The sequence below is a fragment of the Oculina patagonica genome, chromosome 11, assembly GCF_052425735.1.
Source record: "Oculina patagonica isolate OP01 chromosome 11, crgOcupat, whole genome shotgun sequence".
Classification (NCBI taxonomy): domain Eukaryota; kingdom Metazoa; phylum Cnidaria; class Anthozoa; order Scleractinia; family Oculinidae; genus Oculina; species Oculina patagonica.
In genome coordinates, this window is record NC_135768.1 from 11,917,599 (window position 1) to 11,944,286 (window position 26,688).

At 38.9% G+C, this 26,688-nt stretch overlaps 1 protein-coding gene across 6 annotated transcripts; it reads left to right on the forward strand.

Moving 5' to 3' along the window:
• Positions 1-2,173: 2,173 nt before the first annotated feature.
• On the forward strand, positions 2,174-25,746 carry LOC144631000 (uncharacterized). Of its 6 annotated transcripts, XM_078489360.1 has the most exons (8): positions 6,184-6,293; positions 6,410-6,461; positions 18,955-20,481; positions 21,289-21,342; positions 22,883-23,036; positions 23,634-23,725; positions 23,877-23,968; positions 24,505-25,746. In XM_078489360.1, exons 3-8 carry the CDS (start codon positions 19,189-19,191, stop codon positions 24,605-24,607), a joined length of 1,788 nt encoding a protein of 595 aa, XP_078345486.1. In that variant the 5' UTR covers positions 6,184-6,293; positions 6,410-6,461; positions 18,955-19,188; the 3' UTR covers positions 24,608-25,746. The 6 variants fall into 6 exon arrangements, with proteins under 6 accessions (XP_078345483.1, XP_078345486.1, XP_078345484.1 ...); XM_078489357.1 differs by lacking the exons at positions 6,184-6,293; positions 6,410-6,461 and adding an exon at positions 2,174-2,265; XM_078489358.1 differs by lacking the exons at positions 6,184-6,293; positions 6,410-6,461 and adding an exon at positions 6,640-6,742.
• Positions 25,747-26,688: the final 942 nt, after the last annotated feature.

Genomic DNA, 26,688 nt, shown 5'->3' on the forward strand with positions numbered 1-26,688 from the left:
AAAAAACGAGCGGATTTTTATGAGAAGAAGAAACTTAAAAGAAACGCTGTGAGCCTAATTAGAGTTCTGCTGTACTTTCTCGGCGAGTCAATAAAGGATTTCACGATTCACCCAGTAATGGCTCTAATGCATGAAACACGGGGTATTGCTTACTATCTGTACAACAAAATATTGACAATGATAAAAATAAACGTGTGATTGCATGTTGAACAATATAGGTCGACTAATTGGCGGCTCCTCTCTTGCATTGACAAAATAAAAGCTGCGTGGCTGGGTCTCTTAAGGCTGGTTCTCATATGATCGCCCCGATCGTTTCTATCGCATCGATCGTTTGCAAATACTGAGACGATAGATTGGAAGCGATCGGGTGTTCTCATATGATCGTCCCGATCGCCTTGTATGAGCGAAGACCTACGAGAAACAATCATTTTAGCCCTAGATCCATCACAATGGCAGCCTTCAATGAAAGGGCAAAACTCGTGGCCTCCTACATTCTCAGTTATTGCAGTTTACGGCGAAGAAGGGAAAGAGAAGCTAGAAGGATAGAACACTGGCGATCTAAGCGATCGTGTTCGCCTCAGTCGCCGCAGTTGTTAGCGATCGTCTGTGTGTTCTCATATAATCGCCCCAATCGCAAGAAAGCTTTTGAAGTGACTGAGACGATAGAAACGATCGGGGCGATTTAGTGATGAGAACCAGCCTTTATGTTGCTCGTTTTCCCGGCTTTTCCCTGATATACTAGTGATTTTGCCTTCGCTAAATTGGAGAGAAGAATCGACAGTCTGAGTTACACAGGATAGTTAAACAACTTTTAGTTTGTGAACCCAGAGTGGCCGGACGACTGAAACAACGATAATGGAACCACTTCGAACCGGATACAGAAATTAAAAATACCCTGGGCTTGCCCCGAGGATGTTGATATTCGGCTACTTGACTTTGAAATTAAAAACTGCCCAAAATTTTCTTCCTTCATACATTATTTGTCAGTGCTGAAACATCAAGGTAACAAGAAATAAAAAAAAAAAAAAAAAAAAAAAAAAAAAAAAAAAAAAAAAAATAACGACAATGTACATGTTGCTTTTTAGATTTTGCAATGCAATGTAGAAAAGGAACTGTAACTAAGTCAAAAAATAATATAATTGGAATTTTATGCCTGCATGATGAAATGTATGGATTGAGTCGAATTGTGTATCAGTGAAAATCAACATAAAGAGCTTCAGCTGTCACGAACGCAAAGGAATTAAAAGATTCGTCTAGAACATCGTTATAAAGTATTCTCAGATGAGAGATAAACTTACATATAGAGGAACTCGCGAGTTTTGTAAATGTGGTGAGAGTCATCAAAGCAACCGTTTTCGGAAAAACCCAGGAAGTTTAAAAAGCTGTACACCCAAACTCCCAATAGGCTTCTCGTAATTTTAATAACAAATTGTAACTTATGCAAAGATAAAAGCTAATCAGTTTTTTTTTTTCAGTTCTAATAATTTGCTTCCTCTCGGAAAGAGAATTGCCAGCTATAGTACATGTATAAAATGATTTTATAAAGGTTACATGTAAATACTCTTATAAATTGTAAGTTTGTTTTTCTAAGTACCAGTTGAAATACAATTTAACTTTATGAGGTTTTTTGAAAGTTACAGGAGACGCTATTAAATTTGAGGGAGAATTTTTCAACTAGGCACTGCGAGTTAAAATTAATGTTCCTTGTTGTTATAGACGAAAAAAATGGTTCTCCCGCAAACACGGCCTTTAGAACGCATTGGCCCAACAACACAAATCAAGTTTGCCAAGACATTAAGTTCAAAACTACTCTATTAATAAACTGAATCGATGGAAACCATTTTTAATTGTAGTAACAAACAGTTTGCAGTTAAGTTATGATTTATTCATAATCAAACTATCGAAGCTACCTGTAATCATAAAAGAAGGGCACAACTTCGTTTGCGAAACTTTTGCCGGTCGTTGTAAGGGTACCCAATTTTTGTCGTTTTATTCCACGAAACACGCTTTAAACATACAAAAACAAATATATTCTACTGCCTTTTTTATTAACAGTAATTTTCGGTCTGTTTTCGTTGCTGAAAAGCTGGTTTTGCTGGCTTTTCTGAGCGGTGTTCTTTGCCCGTGCCTCATTTTAATGCATACGTCATTAGTCCACCAGTTAAAGAAACAAATCAATTCAATATGGCGGCCGCCAGGCGTTCAGAAGCGAGAAAGCTCCGAAAAGACAAGGATGGCGACCAGTTCAGCTCTCAATTCATACAGGTTGTGTATCTTATACTTGTCATTTCGCCTAGCGGGTTTAATAATGGATATAACCTACCAAGCACTCTTAAAATCTAAGTCACATTCAGTGATCGTGTGACATGAATGATCATGACAATAGCTTAACAGTTTAAAGAGAAACACAAACTAAAAAGAATAATCTTTTCGGTGCTTTTTGTTGAAATATAACGGGAATATACGCCGGCTAAAGATAACTAGGAAGTGAAGTTAATACCTCTTGTAGTAGATCGAATTAAACGGGAAAAGTGGACACGAATTTTAAATATCGGAGCCGCGGCATGAAGCCGGTCGGCGTTAATTTATACTCAGTTGCATGCTGAATTTTAAACCTTCATTTAAATCTGCATGCTATTGTTCCACCGTCAAAAGAAAGCCATAAATTTCCTTTTAGCTCACTTGCAAGATAACTCGATGACCTTATAAGTTTGATTGTGTTGATTTTAAAATATCCAGGGTCAAATTTTACTATAATTTCGCTTTCGAGTTTCTCTCTTCCTCCCGAACTCTTTTTATCTCTTACTGCATTTCACACATTTTTCCCTACCTGAGGAAGGCATTGAACTATACTTCCAAGCCAGTTTGTGAGCAGTTCCTTTGGCTTCTGTCAAAAATAGTTTAATCTTTTTTCTTGGTGCTACCGTAACCTTCTAGACAAGAAATTCCCCGAGAAGTGTCACCGATTTCTAACGAAACCAAAATCGCACATGGACTGCCCGATGATCAGCTGCATCCGCGATAGAGCAAATGACGGTGCGGCTCGAAGTCGCTTTTGCGCTTGTGGTAACGGCTTAATGGCTGAAATTATGTATCTAAAGTTTGGGTATAAAATGTCTTAAGGGATTGATAAAATGTAGACTTCCTTGGCCGCATGGTAAGCGAAGCGGAAGTCTCTTGGAATACACGTGCATCAGTCATCACTCACAGTAGCAAAATGGTTTCCCTTCACAAGCCACAACTACAAGCAAGCCGTGTGTATTTTAAGGAGAACAAATTGAATTCTTGCTAGTTTTATAGCCAGTTCAACAAATCACAAAAATCTCTAGCAGTCTGACTTGAGAATAGGAGTACTGACTTCGCCGCACAGTCATCGCGCAGCACAGTTCAGTAGTACGATACATTTCACCTCTCGGCCGGTTTGGTTTCGGTATCTAAATCGGTAGACTTACTACTAAGCTGCCCATTGTAACTCTTTTGGTATAGAACCGGACAAGCTTAATCTTTTATTTTTGCCGCTTGAACTACAAGCTTTAACATTGGTTCGCTATAACTAGGCTACCGTATTCTATCTTCGTGACTCAGTTTGTCGGAAGAAAACGACTAGCCGCCATCTCGAAACAAAAAAACCGACTTGCTGTGATCTGTCTTCACAACTCGGTACTACTGCTCGAGCTAGAGAACGACTATCTTCGTAACTCTCTCTCGTAAACAACAACTTTCTTAACTCTGTTGTTTGTACGATTATTGTGTTACATAACATCGTACTTCAGTCGCCGGAATAGTTAAGAACGACTAGTTTTCATCTAATTTGGTACGTCTGTAGGTAGAGAACGACCAGTAATGAGAAGGACTAGCAGTTAACTCTGTTGGTAGACGACAGTAGCTTTATATTATTTTCGCGACCCTCGTTTATCTCTCCGTATAACCCCTTGTCTTTATCTTTTTTCTTTTTTTCACTCGCCCTTCTTTGCGCTGCTCCCCACGCAACCAAGCAAGCGACTGCTGGTAGGACGATTAGATTGAATCTAGCTTCGTAGCTCTGTCGCAGGGGTTCAGTGGGGTTAGGGTTTATGTTTTTTCCCGCCTTCATAATACATCTACGGGCTCAATCGGTAGAAACCGCTTTACTTTAAACCATCTTCGTAACTCAATGGGCATGAATTTCATCGGTAGAGACCGCTTTAAACCATCTTCGTAACTCAAACGGCGGAGACTGACTTGCTTTAAACGGTCATAAGCCATCTTCGAAACTCATTCAGAAAGACCGACTTGCTTTAAACCAGAACTCAATCGGTGGAGACAGACTTGCTTTGAACCATCTTCGTAGCTCAATCGGTAGAGACTTGATTTAAACCATCTTCGTAACTCAGTTGTGGTCAGTTGTTAGAGAAAAACAGACTCTAAACCACAAGTTTATGATATTTCACTCACCGTGTGGCATATAATATTTGCAGTTCTTAAAGATCCCCCAGAGATCACGAAAAAGAATATTCCCGTGAAAAAAAAATTGATCCACAAACTCTCTCCTATGCAGTGGCTTCGGGCTTTCAGTAAAGCGTGTGGAGATGGGCTCTCCGCGCGCCTTTTCTTCCCCCTAAGGCCCTATATATATTAATTTTCCTTGGGAGCCTCTGCGGAGATGAGAGATCCACAAAAATCACTTCACTGGGACAAAAAGGAAAACGACAGGTATTACTGTAATACTGACTTGGATAAATTTAGAGCTTCTTTTGGACTTGCATTAATCGTCCCTGCTACTCAACTTTACAGTGATCAAGAATGTTACACGCAGTGAATATTTAGAAATAATTTGACAACTGAAAATATTTTACATACGGGTTTACGGCATAATTCTGTGCCAGGAGAATCTTCAATCGGGAAATTCTGCTAGCAGGGAACCGGAATGCGCAACCAGCTTGTAAGCGAAAAACAACAGAAACTGGTAACACGTTATTTTGAAAACTGAATGAAAAAAATGAAAATGAATCATGAATATCGAATAAAATTTATAAATGAATCATGAATCATTGAGGTAAAATAAGATAGGAATCATGAATATCCAAAGTCTAATGATTCCGCTTCCACACCCGATGCTACGTTACGAGAACGATCAACCACAACACTGAAAATAAGATCTTATTGAAATAGTAACGGGTTTTCAAGTATTTCTTTTACACGTCTTAGTGTACCTACGATTGTACTGTTTACTATCTTCATCGTGAAAAATCACAAAAACAATCTCGTCTTTAAAACAACAGGAATATCTTGCAAAAGACAATGCAATCACCCCCAAAGTAAACTCCTGCAAAAATTGTCTACCACACTAACTTTGCCCTCTGTCAACCTTTTGTCTTTTTCAGCTTCTTTTACTGTGATTTTTCTCCCCAAAATGTCTATACAACTCATAGACAAAATAGGGGTTATATGTATTTTCTCAGTTTAGCGTGTATTTCATGATATTTTTATAACTTACTATTTTTGAGCTTCAGTCAAGGTAGTTTTTTGAAGTCAGTCAAGCTATTTTCAGTTGTACAAGATATCAAAACATCTACATCCACTAAAGGATATAACTCAAAATAGTAGTTTACTGAGATCAATAGAAACGCTGACACCCCAAAACACAAAACAATGATGACCATTCCCTCCTGGGTATAAAGGAACATGGATAATAAACTGACCTACATCGAAATAGAGGTATATGTTTTTAGATTTTCGCTTAATAACGCAGCTGCTTTAACCGCATTATGACCCAATATGGGGTATAAGTTGCTTATCACTACTAATATCCCATTCCCCAGGAAGATAAATGACAAAAACTAGCTGTTTCGCATAAAAACAACATAGCTACCTAATTTCTAAGACCGATAAATTAAAATTGACGAAGGCTATACTCTTTTACTAAGTATTTGGCACAAGTGCTATTACCTTTTAAACTGCGGTCCCTTAAAAGTAAATTAACTAACTTCCTTCAGTTCATCATAAAGTGATATGAGTCTCTGAAACGAGTCAAGTGGTCTAAATTTAGCAACATGTGACGTGGAATAAGGAACTAACAAACTGTCACAGTTGAGTCAGCGAGGGTTATTATTATTATTCATGGCTATTTTTGTCAGCATCGGACAGTATAAATTTCGCCTGACGCGACACTTGAACATATGCACATAAGTTGTGAAAACAGTTTAGATGTAGAACTTTTGATGATCTGTGGAAGTAACCGATTTGCTCACGAGAATTTTCGGTAATTGAGTGCTGACGTATACGGATTGCAAAAGGCGTGCAGTTTCCGTGTGGTAAGACATGACGTGTTGTTTTCCTATTGCCAATGTATCACATGATCTTGTTTAGAAACACTGAATAGCCTTTGAAATAATTATATCAGCAGTATTTTCTGCTTTCACCTTTAAAGCCGTGTTGCGTGGAGAGGTCGCAATAAACCGCAGGAATACTGATCGGTAAAGGTAAGTTTTGATCAGAATATTTCGGGGAATCTGTAAAAATCCTTTCGTTTCAAAGTCAGGAAAACGAAGAGACTGAAAGCTTAAAGTATTACATATGCAAATTGTTTTGATTTTGTTTTGAAAACCAGAATAAACTTGCGGCGCGGGTCTCAACTTATACCCGCATTGTGATGTACTGCTGACCGATACAAAACAATTTTCACAAATGTTTCTCGCTAGCCTCTTAGTACCAAAACAAAAGAGCGCTTTCGTTATTATCCAAGATGTGGGCTGCTCGCTTGGTAAGCGAAGGACTTTATTTTAAATTTCCTTGATAGCTACCAGTACAACAATTCCGATTAACTGAATATTTATATTAATTCACAAATCAGTTAATTTAGTTCTAAGCCGTCCGTCATTGTGTTGTATGCTGATCTTGGTAAAAGAGTAACCTTAAAATCTTGGCGATGACAATTTCTAACAGTGTATAAACGTAAACAGGCCCTCACGTCTTGTGTAGAGTAAATTCCTAAGCTTTTATCGCAAAAATTTATTCTAAGTTCATGTGGATGTAATTGGGCTAGCAACATACACAATACTAACAAGCTTTGCTTCTCTTTTAGAACTTACATTTTAAACAGTTTTAGAGAAACAAAAGTTAACAACAAATTATATGAACGAGAGGCAGTGATTTTTTTTAAAGTTAATTAATTTGAAAGGCTAAACAAAACAATTGAATATAACCGAAACATTTTATCGACATTAGCATGTGATATCGTTTTTGACGAACGTGGGTCGTCAAAAACGCCAATTTTGGGATAAAGAGCATGGGTGATCGCACTTTAGGGCTGCGCTGTAACGAGTTAGTATCTGCTGTTATAAAAACTCGAAAATGGTCATTGTAGACTTAAATTCCCTTTATAAACAAAAACAAGCCAGTTTCCAAGAAAGCAATAAAATCGATTGTCCTGAAAAGTTTACAATAAATCATTTTATTCTTATGTTGAAAAATTCGCGCAGCGTCCTTAACGTCGACAATCAAATAACGACTGACTTTCCGCTACAGAAGTAATTATTTCCTGATCAGATGCTGTGAGGTGTCACCCGTATAACTGAGCTGGATTTGCATGCACTGCGGAAACTTCCTGAAACGCGGAAAAATAATCAAGTAACTTAACCTTTAACAGAAAACAGTGTACATGTTTCTTTTTCTAAACTCTGAGCCTAGATCAGTATCAAGTATCAAAAAAACCTCTCTCATTACTTTTAGGCTTGTTTTCTTCGCGGAAGCACGTACATTTCCAATTTTTTCGGTCAGCGAACTGATAACAATAACATCAACACATTTATGTTCATATTTCCATAATCTTAGATGTCTGACAAACCAAAATACCTCCAGAAGAGAATTACCTGAAATGGATTCGTCGTGATCAGTTTCAAACCGTAAACGCTGCATGCGAAAACTACAATTTATAGGATGTTTCTGGGCAAAAAAGACAAAGAAAACGAACACGACACTAAAGCCTGGTTTTCACTAGCGACGCAAGCACAAGCGCAAGCACAAGCGCAATCACGCAAAAAGGATAAATTTTGCAATGCGCTTGTGCTTTTACTTGAAACAAAGCCGTTTTCACGGTAAAATAAGACCTGTTATCGTTGCGCTTGTGCTTTCGTCGCTAGTGAAAATTACAAGTATATAAGTCACGGTTGAATCAGCCAAAAGTGGACTACATAACATCATAGTTAGTAGAGGGGACTGGTTAGGAAAACCGGCACACTTCAAAGGTCAAAACAATGATAACATGTATTCTTTTCCAAAAACAAAGGGTCAGAAACACAAAAATCAACTTTTTTCCAACTAGGAAAACTACAAAAAATGCGACATAACACCAAAAAAGTCGTAGAGATATTTTCGTGAACTAACAGGTCTTACAGTTACTTGTCATGAAAAGCGAATGATACTAATGAATCTTTCTAATTACGCTATTATTTCTTAGGTTTCTTTCGTGAAATAAACTTTCTAAAATGAGGCAGTACTAAAGCAAGTAACAAGAACATAGAATAAACTGCAAAATCAATGCATTACTTAATACTTTTTCCCGATGAGTCATTTTACAAATGCGGTTTAAGCTGCCTATTTGTTGCTTTGTTGAAGTTGGATGCTAATGACAAAAGGGAGTAAATGTCCGTGATGATTTCTTTGTTTGTTAATTTAAAGTGTTTGAATGACGTACAAGGTATTTAAATGAAAAGAGAAATTAGCTTTTGAAAAGATACAAGCTTCATCAATCCTTGATTAATAACGTCATCAAAGGCTTTTGCCATGGAAACAAGTAAGCTTCTAGCTAACAATTTATCTTGTTGATCTCGCTTGCTGCGGATAAGGGACTCCAAGAAAATTTGAGCAATTTTGTGTTGAAAAGGTATTTACTGCGAACGTGCAGGTTTGTCGCCATTCAAATGATTTAATTAATGTTACCAGTTTTACTGTTTAGCTTACAAGTTGCTTTATTCTACAGTAATCAGAAATTTTTATCAATTTTTTGCTTAGGAAAACATCAGGCAGAATACGTGATATGAAAACCAATGCAATCTTAGTAATTCGCAAATAGAATGGCCTTCTTACTAAAAATGGATAAATTACTTCGGAATTACAGAAAATAGTAAAATTTGATTTGGCCGAATACACTTGCCTTGGCTTAAGCTTTGTCTATTTATTGCGTTTTGCCAAATACTCGCTATTGTAAAACTTCATGTAAGGGAAAAAATTACTTCTATGGATCTTAATGACAAAACCAAAGCTATATTACAACAAATATGTCTCCCGGGCGTTAAAATTAAAAATTACAAATAAACAAGATTAATTTTGAAAACTGTTCAGTCTAGCAGTTTTTCAAAAAGCCCATATCGCAATCTACTTTAATCTTGTTCAATTTTTGTCCATCCGTACCTTCTTTTGTATTTGTTGTGTTATTGTAATGTTCCTTCTCTGTTTGTAGTGAATTTTTGTATTTCACTCGATTTGGCGGCCATTCAGTCTTATGAAACTAGCTGGTGCGTTCCCGCAGATTTTGCTAACCATATCTGCGGGACGCATCGAAACCATAGCTAAGTGTGATGACCACATTAAACATTGTATTGTATTGTATTGTATTGTATTGTATTGTATTGTATTGTATTGTATTGTATTGTATTGTATTGTATGTCTAAATTTGGCTAAAATCCATGAATGTTTACGCCATGGAAATCTCCCGTCAGTGAGAATTCTGCTTTCATGTTGAAGCTGACTGTCTTGCTGCTTTATCAAACTGATACCCATATCCTGATGTTGACTTTGTAAGGCTAAGCTTCGTGCATACATGGAGAGGCAGAACCGTCTGATATGACGCAATAATGTACGCAACCCACTCGTGCGTCACAGTGACGTCACATCAGTACGCGACCCACATTACTCAAATTTTCGTGTAATGGCAGAATAAATACAGATTAGAAACCTACTCTACTGCCAGAGCTTTATTGGATAGGAACCGGTTAAATTTTATTGAGGTTTACAGACAGCGGCCGGAAAAGCTGAACAGAAGGGGTAATGTATATTAGCGAAAACCTTCCTGAATTCTTCCATCTTATGTATAAGTTACAATGAATCAATGACTGTACGAACATGCCTCGAATTACATAACCTATCACCTTCCAAATTGTATGTTCTACTGCAGAACTAGATATTTAAAAAACATGCCTTTAATTTGGATGATAACGGAACATATAATGAACTTTGTAACATGAGTTTATTTTTCAGTCTCGCCGAGCCGACAGAGATTTTGAATTTCGGATGATATCTGTCTTTAGGGTCAGTCAAGCTTATTTAAACCCCACGACCATAATAGTTTTCCGCGCGTCCGGATCAATAACAAATAAATCATGACGTACCTTTTAGTTATTTTAGCATGTGGTGTCGTTGTATATTTTTACGATCCTTATTGTATTAAGCGAACTCATTGGGGCAATTCAAAACGTAAATGACGAACAAAAATGTACTGTAATACTACACACTAAGAAGTCCAGTAAGAGATATGATATCTAACGATTTCTTTTCCAAAATTTTGAACGGTTTCCGAATCTTTCTCGTGGTAGAAAACGTACTACAGCAGAAATAACCTGTACGGTCTGTAGCAGATATCGTGCGATATTATTTACATTAGTTTCGCCTGTTATTTGTACACTCCTAAGTGGAGTTGGACAATAGAGGCTAACATTAAAAGGAACAAGCTAGATGCCGGGCGACGGCAAGAGGTTGGGCAACAAACTTTCGTATTTTACTTTTCAGTAATAATATAACCAGTATATATAACTCGGCGAGTATGCTACCAACATATAACATATAACCGGCTACCAACATATAACCGCCACCCAACTGGCTGAAAATGGTAGGTTTATCGTGATCAATCACGTTTGTCGACATGGACCTTATCTCAACGGAAATTCCAACTCAACTGAAAAGGAGCCCAAGCTTGCGCTCTAGAAACGACAAATAGTAAACCGACAAACTTTTAGTCTGAAAAGAAGTGATCGATTCGATTCTATTGAGTGATTGTTGAGGCGATTTAACTCGAACGAATCGCAGAAAATTTGTCACGTTCTCACAGTGAACTAATATTCGGGTGTCATTCTCAAGATAGTTTTAGCATAAAAGCTATGCGTTCCTTTCAAAAAAGCTACAAGGCATTGTGCCAGAAAATAACTGGGTTTTCTATTTTATATCATTGTTAGTCAGTTAGCCGTGAAGTCTTTTTCCGTAGTCTTTCCGTCAGTCTGCCCTAGCCGGCGACCTCCACTATGTTATTGTGCGCTATCGTTGTTTTCACTTAGTAAATAAGAACATTCTGAAGCGGAAATTGTTGAGTGAATTATGTATGGTCTACTGTTTGGACCGCCCACTGTCAAGCCGATACTTTGAATTTTTCTCCCCAAAATACTCGAGAATAGATGAAGAGATAGCTGGCAAGTAAGAAGAAAGATTTCGCAAACACGAGCATCCACAAGCGCTTTCGCTTGGCAATTATCCTTACAACATAGCTGGATCTATGCCGTTTTAAGATTATTGAGGTCAGGTAGGTTACGTGTGGAAGCAGAAGTTTTTATCTAACTTATAAAAACGCACGCGTTCATCTGCACTGCACATGGAACACAATTTATGTGTATTCTTTATTGGGAAATAATGAATGACAACTAAAGAAAAGGATTCTCGCGCGCAGCCTAGTGTTCGACTTGTCCAAGCTATGTAAATGTGACAACAGCTGAGGCATTAGTTGGTCAAAGCCGCTTTTTTCTTTCTATTCCCTATACAACTAAGGGTTTAGTTTTTCTGCTCAATGCTAGTTCTCGTTACTGCTGATTTTTTCGTGGTTCATCCGCTTGATAAAGAGTGGTAATTTATGGACATGCCATCGTCTAGCCGCGGTTTGTTCGTATACGGTGTGTTTGCTTCTAAATGATATATCTGACGGAAAAACAAATCCGGTCCCGGCTTCAGTTGAAATCCATTATTTTTCAAGCTGATTTTGACCTATTTTCTCCTTACAATTTAAACACATTGTCAAGCAGTCAGGCGTGGAGAATATAGCGGACATCAGTTGAGCTGAGTGAAAATGAGTATTAAAGCGTGCATTAGTGAAGAAATTAGTATTCGAGCTTAAAACTGTAGCTTTTATATAAGGTTTTAAATGAACTAACTAACTGAACTCTATATTCAGTTTTCCTGCACGCAGTGACGGTCTGATAGTGTTTTATTAATTGAAAATAATTCAAACTTGTTTGAGATGTCTTCTCTTTCAGAATTGAGTTTGGCTCAGTTATAATTTTCGATGCTATTTCTTTCAATATCCGGTCTTTTAATTTGACGAAAGGCATTTTTTTCTATTTTCAGCCAATAAACATCTAAGCTATGACAGATCGCTCTGCCCTCTTTTCAGGAAAAAACAATGAAACATCATTTGATACAAAGCCTAATATGACGCGGAAAATAATTTTCCGTATTTACCAGATGTAAAATACGGCATTTGTCAGACTATTTTGAATTGCCAGATAAGGCATATAATCTTGCCGATTGGCTGGTTTGCCGACTTTATCCAACCGCTTTTTCATTTGTTAAACCAGTTAATCGTCTCGGCTCAATGGCCATACTTCCCCGGCAAACAACAAATTTCCTTATTCAACAATTGCACCAGCTGGCCTAGAAAATAAGTTATTTTAATAATATGCTATTTGTATCAGCGAGAAAACATCTGCCAGTTATTTACGGTTTAGACAACCATATCATCGTCTAGTTTTCGCGAATGGGAGCGAATTAAAGGCGTTTGGTTCAAACTAAAATGCTACAAGGTGCTCATAGCCCGGCCGTGCTGATTTCGGATGTGAACTCAGTAAAATAACATCGGTAAAGGTGGATATGGTTTATGTGTGAAGACACGGTTTCAGGGAAAGAGAATTGGTTGTCCAGTTACAGGTGAGAGGGAAAGTTTTGTTTTAGAAGATGCGAATTACATTTTGTTTGAAAAAGTTGAAACATTGAAAAAGCTATAAATCCAAACCATGACATCTGTCATTTCTGTTCGGAATTGGCTGCCAAGCAGATAGCAGAAATTCACCAAGCAACAGTGCAGTGCGGAGTCAATCAGTGTTTTTTCAGCTGCTCACACAACGTTACTCTGTCATCAAAAGGTCTAATGATAATAGCTATGCTTAGTTTTTCACTTAGTGAGATAAAAAACACGCTGTACATAACAGACGGTGACAACGAAAATCAGCGAGCGGCAGAAATGATGACCAGAGACCACTAGAAAAAGCTAGTTTGTTTGCAACCATATCCATTCCTTTTCCCTGATCGATCTATAGCCTTAAAGAAAAGCAAAATTAGAATCGGATTAGCTAGTTTATAGAAGAAAAGGAAATTATTTTCGCCTATTTTCTCACTTCACTTTATACACGTGGCTTTCTGAGAGCGTCAGGAACTTGGCCTCGTTACGATGTCGAAATAGTTGCGTTCGCAGTGCATGTTGGGACTCGAGGGATCTCGAAGTGCACTCGTCGAGTAGTTCGTCTGGGCACACATATCAGCGAGCGTTTCAGCGAGTTTTGACGCTGTTCATCTTGAAAAATCCCAAGTAGAGGTCATTTAATCGGTAATATATCTTCAACCTAGGGATTCTTGCCTCAAGGTAAGTTCTTTCGCGCCGTAAATGTCGCCGCGATAAGGAAATATCGAGTGGCACCCGCGTTTACCTCTAATTTATTCAACGCGAATGGCGCCAGCCGCTTGTTTCGTTTTCTTACAAGCCCTCGTGAGACCACACACTTTGGTCTTCGGATGAAAATATCACTTTAATTTAAGGTGTGCAGTGATTTGGAGCACAATTCAGTGTCCTTGGAGGTTTCCCGAAGCATTTTCGGGTCACGCGTGAAACGGTTTTAGGCGCGAGTGGGTTTCGCTGTCACACTCGCGCCTGGAGTTTACAAATCATAGCCGATAGAACTTTCCGTTCTCTAGATGACGTGGCCTTGAGGACTCTAAAGTGAAAGCTGAACATATTGAAAGTTATTAGCTATCTCAAGATTGGCAAAACGGTGAAGAAAATTGCATATTTAACTTAAACTCTTCGATATTGAACATCTACGTAGCGACGTTATTGGATTAGGCAGACAATTGGAGTAGGCAGTGCTCCGAAAAACGCAAATTTTGGTGTTCACGCATTTTTCTAGAACTTTCTTTGTAATTGTTTGGCAAACTCAATTGTTGATGTAACCTTGCTAATAAAATTTCCGTCATTTTTTAAACACAATTCCTCATTAGTTTCTCTGAAAGAAGTCTTTTTCACATTTTTTTAAAAATTGGATCAACGAAGAACGTTTGTCTAAGAAGTAATATGATGAAATGCTATTGTAAATGATTGTTAATGGTTATCTGCTAAGCTAGACAACATTTATAATCCTTACTTGTACTGTATACAGCCGAAAGAGATTTGTAACTCATATTTTGCAAAGCAGTAACTCAAAAATCAGTTTTTTGGTTTTGGAGTGACTTGATTTTCAATAGACTCCAGCCTAACAGACAAGAGTATAAACTTGTATGAAGAAATATCAAAGACACAAGATAGATATTAATGGTATACTATGGGAAAGCATTGTATAACTGTGTTATTCTATACTGGGTTGTCAGTGGGAAGCAGCTGTTAACCCGAAGGAAAAACATCTAAATTAGGGAATAAACTAACACTACATACTGCCATATTTGCCCTTGCTTTCCAACCTTCTGTTTCCAGTTGTTCAAAAGGGTGCATGCTATCTGCTAGCTAAATCACTATCCTGTGGATGGCATGTTTGACTTTGTTAACTGTTATCAACTGGATAGTGATTTATCTGGTGGACTGCGATATCTATCCTTTGGACAACTGGGCCCAGATTATTTGTGTTGGGATAAAATCAGTAGCATTTATCTTCATGAAAGTGAAAACCAAATGTCACCAGTATGTTTATAGGGGGGGGGGGGAACTTGATGAACATGGTACATAATTTTGTTGAAAAATATTGCTTATCAGAGGGTATTTGGCTTTTCATATGCAAAGAAATTTGAAAACAGAACTGAAATTTTTTGCTGGTAAGATTGGAGAACATATGCCTTTTTTTGAAGTTGTCGCTGAAGGAAAAAGTTGTGTAGTCATTCAGCTACAGCTATAACAATTTAAAACTTTACAATGATTAGAAGATAAGTGAACCTCAAAATATCCTGTTAAGTTGAGAATACAGAACTAATCACCAGTGGAAAATAAGTTTTGTCTTTTAGTTTGTACATGTCAGTAACCAAATTCTCACAACAATTACTGGAAAAATAAATTTCTCACAACTGAAATCTTCCTTTAATTCTCTCTTTAATTATTATATGAGGTTTATACAGTGTGCCCGTTGCAAAGAGGAACAAAATATGACAGTGTTTCAGTATTGTGGAGGAGAATTTCAGTTTGGATATGGTTTGCCCACCTGCTTTTGGCTTCCTGGTCTACTTTTTTTTTGAATAAGGATGATAATGTCTAATTCACTGTTTTGGCTCCCAACTTAGGTTCTATCCTTGTGCACTCTCTGTTATGCCAGAACCAATACAAAAGCTGAAACAAACTACAGCTAAACAATGGTTGCAAAACTACCAGGGCATAGCCATATGTTATTACCTCTGAATAAGAGGTTAAATTCTTAATTTGTTACATTGTGTGACTGTGTGTTACAGGTTTTATCATTTTCATGATCTCTACCATTGTTGACCTTAGCTCAATGCCACCATGAGTGATACCATAACTATGGCCAGCTAATGTAACTGAAGTTACTTAGAAAGTGAGAAGCAGACATGTGGAATGAAAAACAGAGCCACATGGACTTTGAACCAATCTCGTAGCCGGATCAGTGAAAACGTAGCATTCTAAGAAGCAAGTTGACAGGTTATGATGAGTTAACGAAACAAGTAAATAACAAAAGTTGGAATATTCTCTTCCCTTTGCCTTTGTGGGAACAAATTAACAGTACAGAAATAAACCTGATAAATACTATTACTATATTTGTAATTTTTCCTTTACGTGATAAATTCCAGCCTTCGTTCTTGTGACTCACCTGTTTGTGGAAAGAGAATGTATCAGCTGATTAGCGCGGATTTCTTCAAGTTTGTTTTTTTAAAAACAACTTGAAACTTTAAAATGTGTTTTCATTTATGTGGAATCTTGTGTTTACATGTAATACCTTAATACCTCATGGTGTTATTTTTTGTGGAAGTAAGACAAATTTTCTGTTTATTATTAGTTATGGCTAATTATACTTGAGTATATGTAAGTCCTAAACATTTTGTTGGTCTTCAAACATTAATGGGTGATTGAAACATCTTTGTGAATATCAGTCCAAATGGTGAACTTTATTGTTACCACTTGATGACAATCTAATTCATTATGAATGTATACCACTGTTTTCACTAGACATGGTCTGTTAGCACTGGCGATTGACCCACAATGTGCTGTTTAATATTATCATGCACTTCCATAGATTCTACATTTTGGAAGTGAATTTTTGACATATTTCAGTGATTAAAAACTTAATTCAAGATAAAGTGATTGAAATACTATTGAACACAGTGAAAGGACAGGTTCAGCTGTTCACTGAATAAAAACAAGCTCTGCTGATTATAATCACGCCAAGTAGAGCGATATTGTTAAAAACTGCTCAGAAGTGACCTCAATGTGTAATTTCAAGGATTATGGTCGTATTATGTGGGATGCCGGTGAATCTTAACCACGTGGACTATTCGTGGATCACTTTCACGTGGGATGTCTGTGGAACCCCTCCACGTGTCAGTCACATGTGTTTCGTGTCTCCCTCTCGTGTGGCTCGGAATGCAGCACTTCACGGGTAATTGATCACGAACAGGATGAGCTATTCACATGGTGGAATTTAGCAAAACTACCTTCCTGAATGCATAGTTGATTGATTGGAGAATCTGTATAGCGGATTTCCTTGGCGTTGTTATGCCAAGTGCTCTTGTTTAAACGGCGCCATCTGTGAACCCGAGGAGATGTCTTAAGATAGCCTTGGCAGTATCACTATCTCCTAACGAGATTGGTTTCAAAAGAGTTTTGTCTGAATTTTCTCATTTTTGTAGCAGTGTCGAGAAAAAATTGTTTTCAATTGTTTTCACGTAAACTGTAGCCGAGAATACATAAAAGTCAATACAATGTGAACCGACCAAGGTACATAGACAATTGCGTTCAAAACTGCACAGCCCACGTGATGTTATTCATATCTTAAAATAAAAATGTTCCCATTACCGCGCCGGTCCAGTTTGGGGGGATGATACGAAGAAAGGCAGTTTAAACGGAATGTCTGTCGTAATGTCAATATGACGCGCCTCATATTACTTTACACTTGAAACACGACCCCCGCGAGGAGAGTTAAAGTAATGTCAGTGAATCAGTCCGGGGCGCGGACGTACCGTAGCCCGCCGACCAGCCTGACCGCCCCCGGAAAAAAAAGGAGGGAAAGAACTAAGAATGCATACAGCGTTTGGGTCCCCTGTGAAAACTGCTTAACATCATGTAGCGTTCTGTTTGATTTCTTATATTAAAACGTTGAAAAAATATTCTACGGAAACAGATTGCCTAGTTGCTTTTGCTGCAGAAAATGGAAGGTAAAGCAAATCATGGTCGAAAACGGCGCTATAATTTCCATTAAATTTGTTTCCGAAACATCCACAAGATAATAATAGATTCTCCGTGTTATAAAATGCTTTCGAACACTGCGTCTTTCTTGTGGAGATGCAAGTTCATTTTAATCGCTCTTACCTTCTCCTCGCAAACGACTATAGTACACGAAAGGTATTTTTTATCGCCTCGTTCATGTCATTGCCTGTAACGCACGAGCTTTAAGAAGTACTGAAAATTCAGGACCACTTTCAACCATTTACTATAAACAAGAGGGCCCATTTGGCTTATTTGCTCATTGGTTGATACGAAGGAGCGGCTCGTTTGACACTACGCTGGATTTATTTCTCGTTTGTTACACCGACTGCTGAGCTTACCGAGCTACACAAAATACGTAGGCAAACCCAAGACTTCTGGCGCATATCATTTATTCATCGCTGTTTACATCCACTTCCGAACCTAACTAGAGCTAGCCAAGCAAGCCACCAAATACGTCCGCTTTCAAAGGTGGGCTTGTGTTGTGTAGTTACTCTAAATCGGCGTGCTCTGATAAATTTCTTTATCAAAAACCTGTTAGAAACATGATTGGTTCATGAACTGTAGGCATAAAACGGTTATTATTTTTTTGGCGCGACAGGAATATTATGCTTGTATTTGAACTAAAGTGACCTTGTCAGTAAAACCTTATGCCTAGTCATGCATGTTTATTCGAGGTGTTGCGTCCCTTTACTAAGTGGAAATATTGTAGGTATGACTAAAGATTCTGCGTTTCTTTGAAAGAACTGTGTCCCTTGAAGAACAAAGCAGAACAAAACAGTTTGCTTCACCGTTTGCAACTCGCGTAATTCTGAAGAGTTGATCAACTTTTAATAAAAAATATCTTGTGCTTTGTCAAAAATGCATGATTACGGAATGATGAAAATAAAGGAAATCATTTAGTGATATTTTTTTCTTTGATTTGACACTAAATTTTTGAAATACGCAGAGTATCGGCAGCACGGAGAATTCGTGATCGGTCGTAGTTGAAGCTTGAGACTGATTTTTTGGTTTAAATTTTGGCTGCAATCTCTTAGTAAAGACGACTGGATTGATATGTCACGTAAATTGGTATGGATGAACCGATTTGCGGTAAATTTTTACTGAAGTGCAACGTCGCCTAAGGGACACCTTTAATACTACGATAGTACCAGTTCACTTGGACCATAGAGATTAATATTTATACAAATACTACCTGTGTTCTTATTGTTTTGTAGAAAATAACTGATTAATTATTGATATTTTTGTTACAGACGCGATCAGGAAGACAACTGACAAAGACTTGCGGTGAGCGTCAGCCAGCACCAAGACAACTAAAGAAACGTGGCTCACACGGCAACCAACAAGAACAGAACCATAACGGATGGCATAGCACTGAATCACACAATGACCGTGAAATCGTGAAATTGGTATCCACTGATTGTAAAACTCCTATCGACAAGAATTACCCGTCTGCAAAGAACCCGATCGCTGATCTGGATGAGATTATGGAAGTAGAAGAAAGACATACTGTAGGAAATACCGCGGAGAACGCGCCTCCGTTGTTTGAGAATGAAAAAGACGTTACAGAACACAAACGTACCCGCCGTACGCGCACGCGACATACTTCGATGTTGGAACGCTTGGCGCCCACGCCGGGCTACGTTGATAAAACGACCATGGACTTAGAAGGCGGTTCTCTAGCACAAAGAAGAACGCCACGAATGGCGAGCTTAAACGCTGCGGCTAAAGTGAATGTGTTTTTTGAGCCCTCCAGTCCTTTAGCGGGACGCAGCTTGTTTGAAATTCAACAACACTCCACAAAGAAACCTTCTGGTAGAAACTCCACCGAGAGAAGGCTTTCTGACAGATCGAATTCTAGCGCGGCGTATGGAGCCGAGAACAGATATGATAGAGAGGACTTCACTGACTCAGATGTGTTTCTACAGAGTGAAGTCACCTCCACATGGGATCCCCCGAGGTCGACCGGGGTGATCGTCAGTCCAAGGGGAGTGGGAAGTACTCCTCTTACGGAAAACACGGCTAACAGTTTTGAATTTGTTACAAACGGGCACAGAGCAGCGAGAGATCACCACAAACGAAAACCAGAAGCAGATTCTACTTCGGAAGGTGAAAGAAAAGCCAAGAAAATGCTTCTTGACGGCAACGGTGAAATGGATGCTTTTGTAGACAGAGGAGATTTTGAAGACGGCCAGGGAGCTAATGAAATAGAATGCGACACAACTACAGACTCACCACCAAAGACAATGGTGGATCAGTGCATCCAGGTGGATCTACCGCGACCCCAGCCCCAGCCCAAGCACGTGCGTGTTCTCTCTGTACCAATCAAAGGACAGCTTGTCACGTCATCCGGCTCTGTTCCTTTTACTAAGAGCCACTTGGTCACGCCTGTAACGCCGTCAAAACCTCCTCCTGAACTCAAAATGAGTAAGACTGCTACGACCAAGCGTGCTGTAGGCCTGAACAGTCAGGCAATGGAGAACGCTTTTACTGCGAGCGATGGGCCTCTTGCTAAGTTTAAAGCTGTAGGGGGCTTAATAGACGAGCGTAGCAAGGCAAGGAAGGCGAAAGAGCTCGTTCATAAAATACCCGAGTCGTCTTCTTCTGTGAAACTTAAGATCCCTAAGATTAACTTTGCTGCTACTTCTACGTCCACTATGAGCGCGGGACGGGCGCGTCCCGCGGGAAACCCGTTAAAAAGCATTCAGTTAAAGAGTTTGAATATTCATCTTGAGAAGCTAGCTGCAGAGCGAGCTCGAGCGGAGCCTAGGCAACCAAAGGTTTGTATTGAATGTGTGTAAAGACCTAGTGTGGGACCGAACTTCTAGCAAGTGTAACGGCCACCTCATTTCAACAGACGCGAATTTCGTGCCGACGTTTTGGCGGTCCAAACATGTACTCTTTATCCTTATTGAAACATCTCTACAACGTGCACCCCGTACCGTGAACGGCATTTTATTCTTTATCCGGGGGCCGTCGTAGAAAGGTTCAACGGTGTCGTCAAATCTTTGAAATGAAAATGCGTAAATAACGCAAAACACGTACGCACCAATTTTGCTAACCAATTGCCGTAAATGGATAAACATTTTGATAATTCGAGCGAAGTTAAAGCATCCAAAGCCTGGTTCACACTTGTGAGATAAGCATAAGCAAAAAAAATAAACGCTAGTGTGCAACGAGGTGAAACTGAAGAAGCACAAGCAAGCAATGAAAAAGAAACAGTGCTTATCGTTAGTGTGAACATCCTTGTGGTTATGCCTGTGCTCATCTCACAAGTGTGAACTAGCCTTCACCATTTTTTTTTCTAAAGATCGTTTTAATGCCTTTATACGCTTGTACTATAATTTTTGCCGTGTTTGTCCCCACCGAGCTGGTGTTTAAAAAAGGAACCGTGAAAGGATCTGTTTATACACAAGGCCAGGCAACATCGTTCCTGGTGGGTCTTTGCTTTCCGTTTAAATCCAAGATGGCTTGCGCTGCGAGATGATGATGACAGGTTAACCTAACATGATCTGTTATTGGCGGCTGGCAGGGTTTGCATACTCATTTGTTTGTTAATAAAATCGTGTACTTTGTTGCTTTTCCAGAGAACTAACGGTTGGATGTTCATTGGTGAACCGCTTGACAAACCGTATTGTTACGTGAGTATTCAGGCAAACTTTATCGTACTCCTTTATTTCCTGTATTTTTGCAGCCATACAATTTGTACTTTTCCATTAACGGTGGTCTGCAAATAGCGATCTAACGATGGGAACATGATCCGAAAACGTGAAACGGGTGTCAAGTACGAGAAGGGTAAAAATACAGTTGAATCCTGATATCTCGTACCTCCCGAGGGGAAACGAAAATTGCGTCTAGTACAGCCAAGTACTATCCACGGCAAGGGAAACGAAAATTGCGTCTAGTACAGCCAAGTACTATCCACGGCAAGGGAAACGAAAATTGCGTCTAGTACAGCCAAGTACTATCCACGGCAAGGGAAACGAAAATTGCTTCTAGTACAGCCAAGTACTATCCACGGCAAGGGAAACGAAAATTGCTTCTAGTACAGCCAAGTACTATCCACGGCAAGGGAAACGAAAATTGCGTCTAGTACAGCCAAGTACTATCCACGGCAAGGGAAACGAAAATTGCTTCTAGTACAGCCAAGTACTATCCACGGCAAGGGAAACGAAAATTGCTTCTAGTACAGCCAAGTACTATCCACGGCAAGGGAAACGAAAATTGCTTCTAGTACAGCCAAGTACTATCCACGGCAAGGGAAACGAAAATTGCGTCTAGTACAGCCAAGTACTATCCACGGCAAGGGAAACGAAAATTGCGTCTAGTACAGCCAAGTACTATCCACGGCAAGGGAAACGAAAATTGCGTCTAGTACAGCCAAGTACTATCCACGGCAAGGGAAACGAAAATTGCGTCTAGTACAGCCAAGTACTATCCACGGCAAGGGAAACGAAAATTGCGTCTAGTACAGCCAAGTACTATCCACGGCAAGGGAAACGAAAATTGCGTCTAGTACAGCCAAGTACTATCCACGGCAAGGGAAACGAAAATTGCTTCTAGTACAGCCAAGTACTATCCACGGCAAGGGAAACGAAAATTGCTTCTAGTACAGCCAAGTACTATCCACGGCAAGGGAAACGAAAATTGCGTCTAGTACAGCCAAGTACTATCCACGGCAAGGGAAACGAAAATTGCGTCTAGTACAGCCAAGTACTATCCACGGCAAGGGAAACGAAAATTGCGTCTAGTACAGCCAAGTACTATCCACGGCAAGGGAAACGAAAATTGCTTCTAGTACAGCCAAGTACTATCCACGGCAAGGGAAACGAAAATTGCGTCTAGTACAGCCAAGTACTATCCACGGCAAGGGAAACGAAAATTGCGTCTAGTACAGCCAAGTACTATCCACGGCAAGGGAAACGAAAATTGCGTCTAGTACAGCCAAGTACTATCCACGGCAAGGGAAACGAAAATTGGTTGGGGAAATTGGGAGTTTCGAGAAACCGAGGGTTCGAAAAATCGGGATTCTACTGTAAAACGATCAAAACTGAAATAGTGGACGAGAAGACGACATCTTCGTTCTCAAAACATGTTTACAATTTTCACTGATATTTGTAGAGCTAAAGAAACTCAATATCAAAAATAAGACTAATGTTATTTACACGACCTCACTTTCAGGACGAGACTATAGTGATACGGCGGTATTACAGCGGTGTTCAGCGTGGAGATGAGATCATCAATGTTCGTGACTCGGTTCTTCTTAAATCAGGAACACGGAAGAAAGATCCTCCATTTGTGGCACGTGTTTCTGGGCTCTGGGAGGAGGATGAAGGCAAGTACAACGCTAAGCTGCATAACAACACAATTCGATTTCGTTGAAGTGAAAAAAATCTCCAACTCCAGGGCCGGGTTGTCAAAGGCCGTTTAACGAATCTAAAAAAAATTAAAAGTTGATCGAGGATTGGGGTAATTTTTGTCTTATAAAAGCTTTAGTTTTTTTCTGGAGTTTGAGAATAATCGACGTCAAAACTGGAGGACAAAAAATGTGCGTAAAAAACCTCACTGAAAATCTATGAAACTGAAATAAAAATTTACGCCAATCCTTGATTAGCTTAATCGCGCTTTGAACAATCGGGCTCAGTTTGGATGGATACCTGTCATTTGAGTCGGGGGAGAAGTGGGAAGTTACCATTTTTGACAAATTGTCGTGGACCGAAGAGTCTTCGATTCTTGCTGTACTTTGTGTGAATAGTGCATGATTTTGTCGCTGCTACCCGTCCCTGCAACATATATCTTAGTGTATTAAAGCAGACCTCATCAAACGTCTTTAACATGTTGGGAACGAAATTAAACCACGTTGTGACTTACGTGCACGCTTCGAGAGTCATCGGCAGTTGTCGACTGACACTCGTTTTTTTTCCGATTGCAGGTCCAAACGCTGGCGAGATGATGATGAGTGTATTCTGGTATTATCGACCAGAGCAGACTGAAGTTGGAAGAATTCCAAACTTCCATGGCGAGGTAACACACCGTTTTACCTTGAGTTGATTGAGGCGTCGAGCTTGATAAACTGTTATTCTTTTAGAAAACGAACAATTTCTTACGATCAGCTTTTTGCAAAGACTTGATAGTGGAATTTTCAGATGTGATGGGCATTGTTTTCTGTCAACAGATGGAGGTGATGGCATCAAGACATAAAGATGATAACAGTGTGGCGTGTATTGTAGACAAGTGTTATGTTCTCAGTTATCCAGAGTACTGCAGGTAACTTGCATGATAAACAGCATTCCTCATCTATTTTATATACAGCCACCTTTGGTCTTTTACAAATGTACTGAAAAGAACAAATTGTGTATCGCCATACAGCTCCGATTTTATTGAACTACAACTGACAGTTTAATAAACCGCCGGAAAAAGTTCAAGTCGTTATGGATGTATTAAACAACCTCTTCTCCTCCAGTGAAAAGTGCGACAATGTTCGCAAACATATTTTGATAAATTTATGTAGTTAATCAACTAACAGGAACCCGGAGATTTTAGTTCACGATGGTGAATCAAAAGAAGAGAAAAATTTTTGGCCTGTTTTAATCTGCTATTGAGGTGAATCTCGAACCGTTACATTTTATAGTTCGCATCACCGAAAAGGCACAGCAAATATAAAAACTCTCATGGCCTTTAAAAAGCTTGCCTAAGAAAGACATTTAGAAGATTCAAGGCACTCGAGCGGAGGATAGTTAGCTTAGTAAGATAGTAAAACGTTTGGTGTGTTGTTAAGTGTTTTTTCTTCCTTTGAATCTTAGGTTCCGGGCACTCAACAGGCTTTTCCGAGAATTCAGAGAAGCACCTCTATCCCCGGTCCCCCCGGGGGGAGAGTACAAAACCCGGCTCCGTACCACATCCTAGGACGGATCCTAATCTGGTATTCTTCTGCCGGCAAGTGTACGATTACCGCATGGGTAGGATCATCAAAAACCCCGTGTGATATTTACTCCCGGAATTTACATCCCGGCGTCCTCACTGTGGAAGCAGTACCAGTTGTGAACTACATCAACCTGCCGTGTGTTCTGAAATGGCAATGAGTTAAATAAATGAAGCGTGTTTGATTGACAGGGAAAGAATTTTTAGCTAAACAAGTCTTTTGCGATGAATAGATGGACGTGTTACTTACTTGAATTCTTCGGATGACAAAGGGTCGTCTGCGTTACGAACTAACTTAAACAGTGTTTTTGTCCCCTAATCAAAATGGGACTTCACTTGCTCACGAGAAAATTCAATAGCAGTGATATGACACTGATAGACTCGTGTTCTTGTCTCGTGATGGTGATTCGTAGTATTTATTTAACTTAAAAAAAACTGTCGAAACAAATCTTTAATGAGAAATATTTATAGAAACAGCGATTAGAATAGTGCACCAAATTCGTTAATTACAAATATAAACGAGTTTAAAATATATATCTATATTTTTTTTGTTACTTTTCCGACGACGTTCACTAGTTGTAGGGTGAAAACTTTCAAATGGTGCTTAGTAATTGGTGTGCTCGTTGTTGAAGAGTTGTAGTAATTATATCTTTAGAAATCCTATGGAAATCAAACTATAAAGTTTTAATTTTTGCAGAGTAGTTGAACTTAGTTCTGTTGTTAGATTAACACTGTTGTAAGTGACCAAGAATTGTGGTCATTAACTAGTCTAGGATGACATGTATGGTTGTCTAGATTAACAAAGCCAAATTACGGCAACTTTGTCAAGTTTTCTTAGGGCAGGCTTAGTAGAAATTTGACTAATTTCCATTTATATTTTATCTGTATAATTTCGAGATTTTTCGTCTACCTTATAATTCTTTGTATTTTCATCTCTTCAGTTTGTAGAGAGAGAGAAACGAAACAGTTAGTAATCAAATGTTTAGCGACAATTAGAATTCAGTGAGCGTAACACTTGTTATACGTCGCTAAGGTGCATAAGGTACCTTTTGCCTTTCTCTTTTGGCACCTAAAGGTACTAGACCAAGGAAAATATTATTTAGAAATAAAAACTGTTTACAGTGGTGTGTTTGTCCTTGATCTAATAGCTTTTTGACGGGGGAAAGAACTTTCATTTCGGTCTCAGCATTTCTTGCGGCCTAAGCAAGCCTCTCAGGAGTTTAAATTCAAGGTATTTTCAAATCCAGACACCTTTTCCACTGACAAAAAGAGAACTTTTAAGCAAATGAAAGATCATCGCAGTAATTTACTCAACTTAATCAGTTGAGAAAAGCAAGCCTGAATAGTAGTACTACTACTGATGAAGGCAGCACTGCCGAAACGTTTAGTATTTTACATTGAACTTTCCAGCTTTCTTTTTCGATACTAGTGCAGCGCCCTAACCAACTGAGCTATCAAGCCAACTGGGAGCTGGTCACTTGTGAGTTCGTAATATACCCGTGGATGGAGAAGATATGAAATGAATATATGAAATCCATATATATTACTGGTAGATAACACTTTATGACTGGTAATGCTCATGAAAATCATTCAGAGATGTCAGTGTGACGTGTCTGCCTTGGATGCAAGAGGGATTTTTTCCGTGATGTATGTGCCGCTAAATCGCTAGACAGGCAGTACAACTCTCGCCTTGCGGACACCGGATAAGAATAAGATAAGATAAGATTTTATTGAACACTCCTAAAAAGGTTTTTCAGTGAACAATACATGAAGTTGAATAAAATGTAAAATTTAAAATATGTACACTAGTTATATATATTATAAAAATAAAAGAAATAGAAAGAAAAATGAAAGAAATAAAAAAAATAATTTAAAAACTCGCTGAGAAGCTTTGTCTTCAGAGTTTTCTTAAAAATTGTAAGACTCTTGCATAGTTTTAAGTCTACACCCCGCTATAACGGACAAAATCCAGATCCCCGGCGAAAGTAGTTTGACTGAAAATGACTCTCGCTTTAACGGACACTAAACGACGCCCAAAGCATGTCCGCGATAACGAGAGTTGACTG

Bases quoted from the DNA above. Each gene is read 5' to 3' on its own strand.
- LOC144631000 (XM_078489357.1), top strand. From the start codon at position 2,185: ATGGCGGCCGCCAGGCGTTCAGAAGCGAGAAAGCTCCGAAAAGACAAG. The intron at 20,482-21,288 runs GTTTGTATTGAA...TTGCTTTTCCAG, and splicing joins CGGAGCCTAGGCAACCAAAG to AGAACTAACGGTTGGATGTT. The intron at 23,037-23,633 runs GCAAGTACAACG...TTCCGATTGCAG, and splicing joins GCTCTGGGAGGAGGATGAAG to GTCCAAACGCTGGCGAGATG.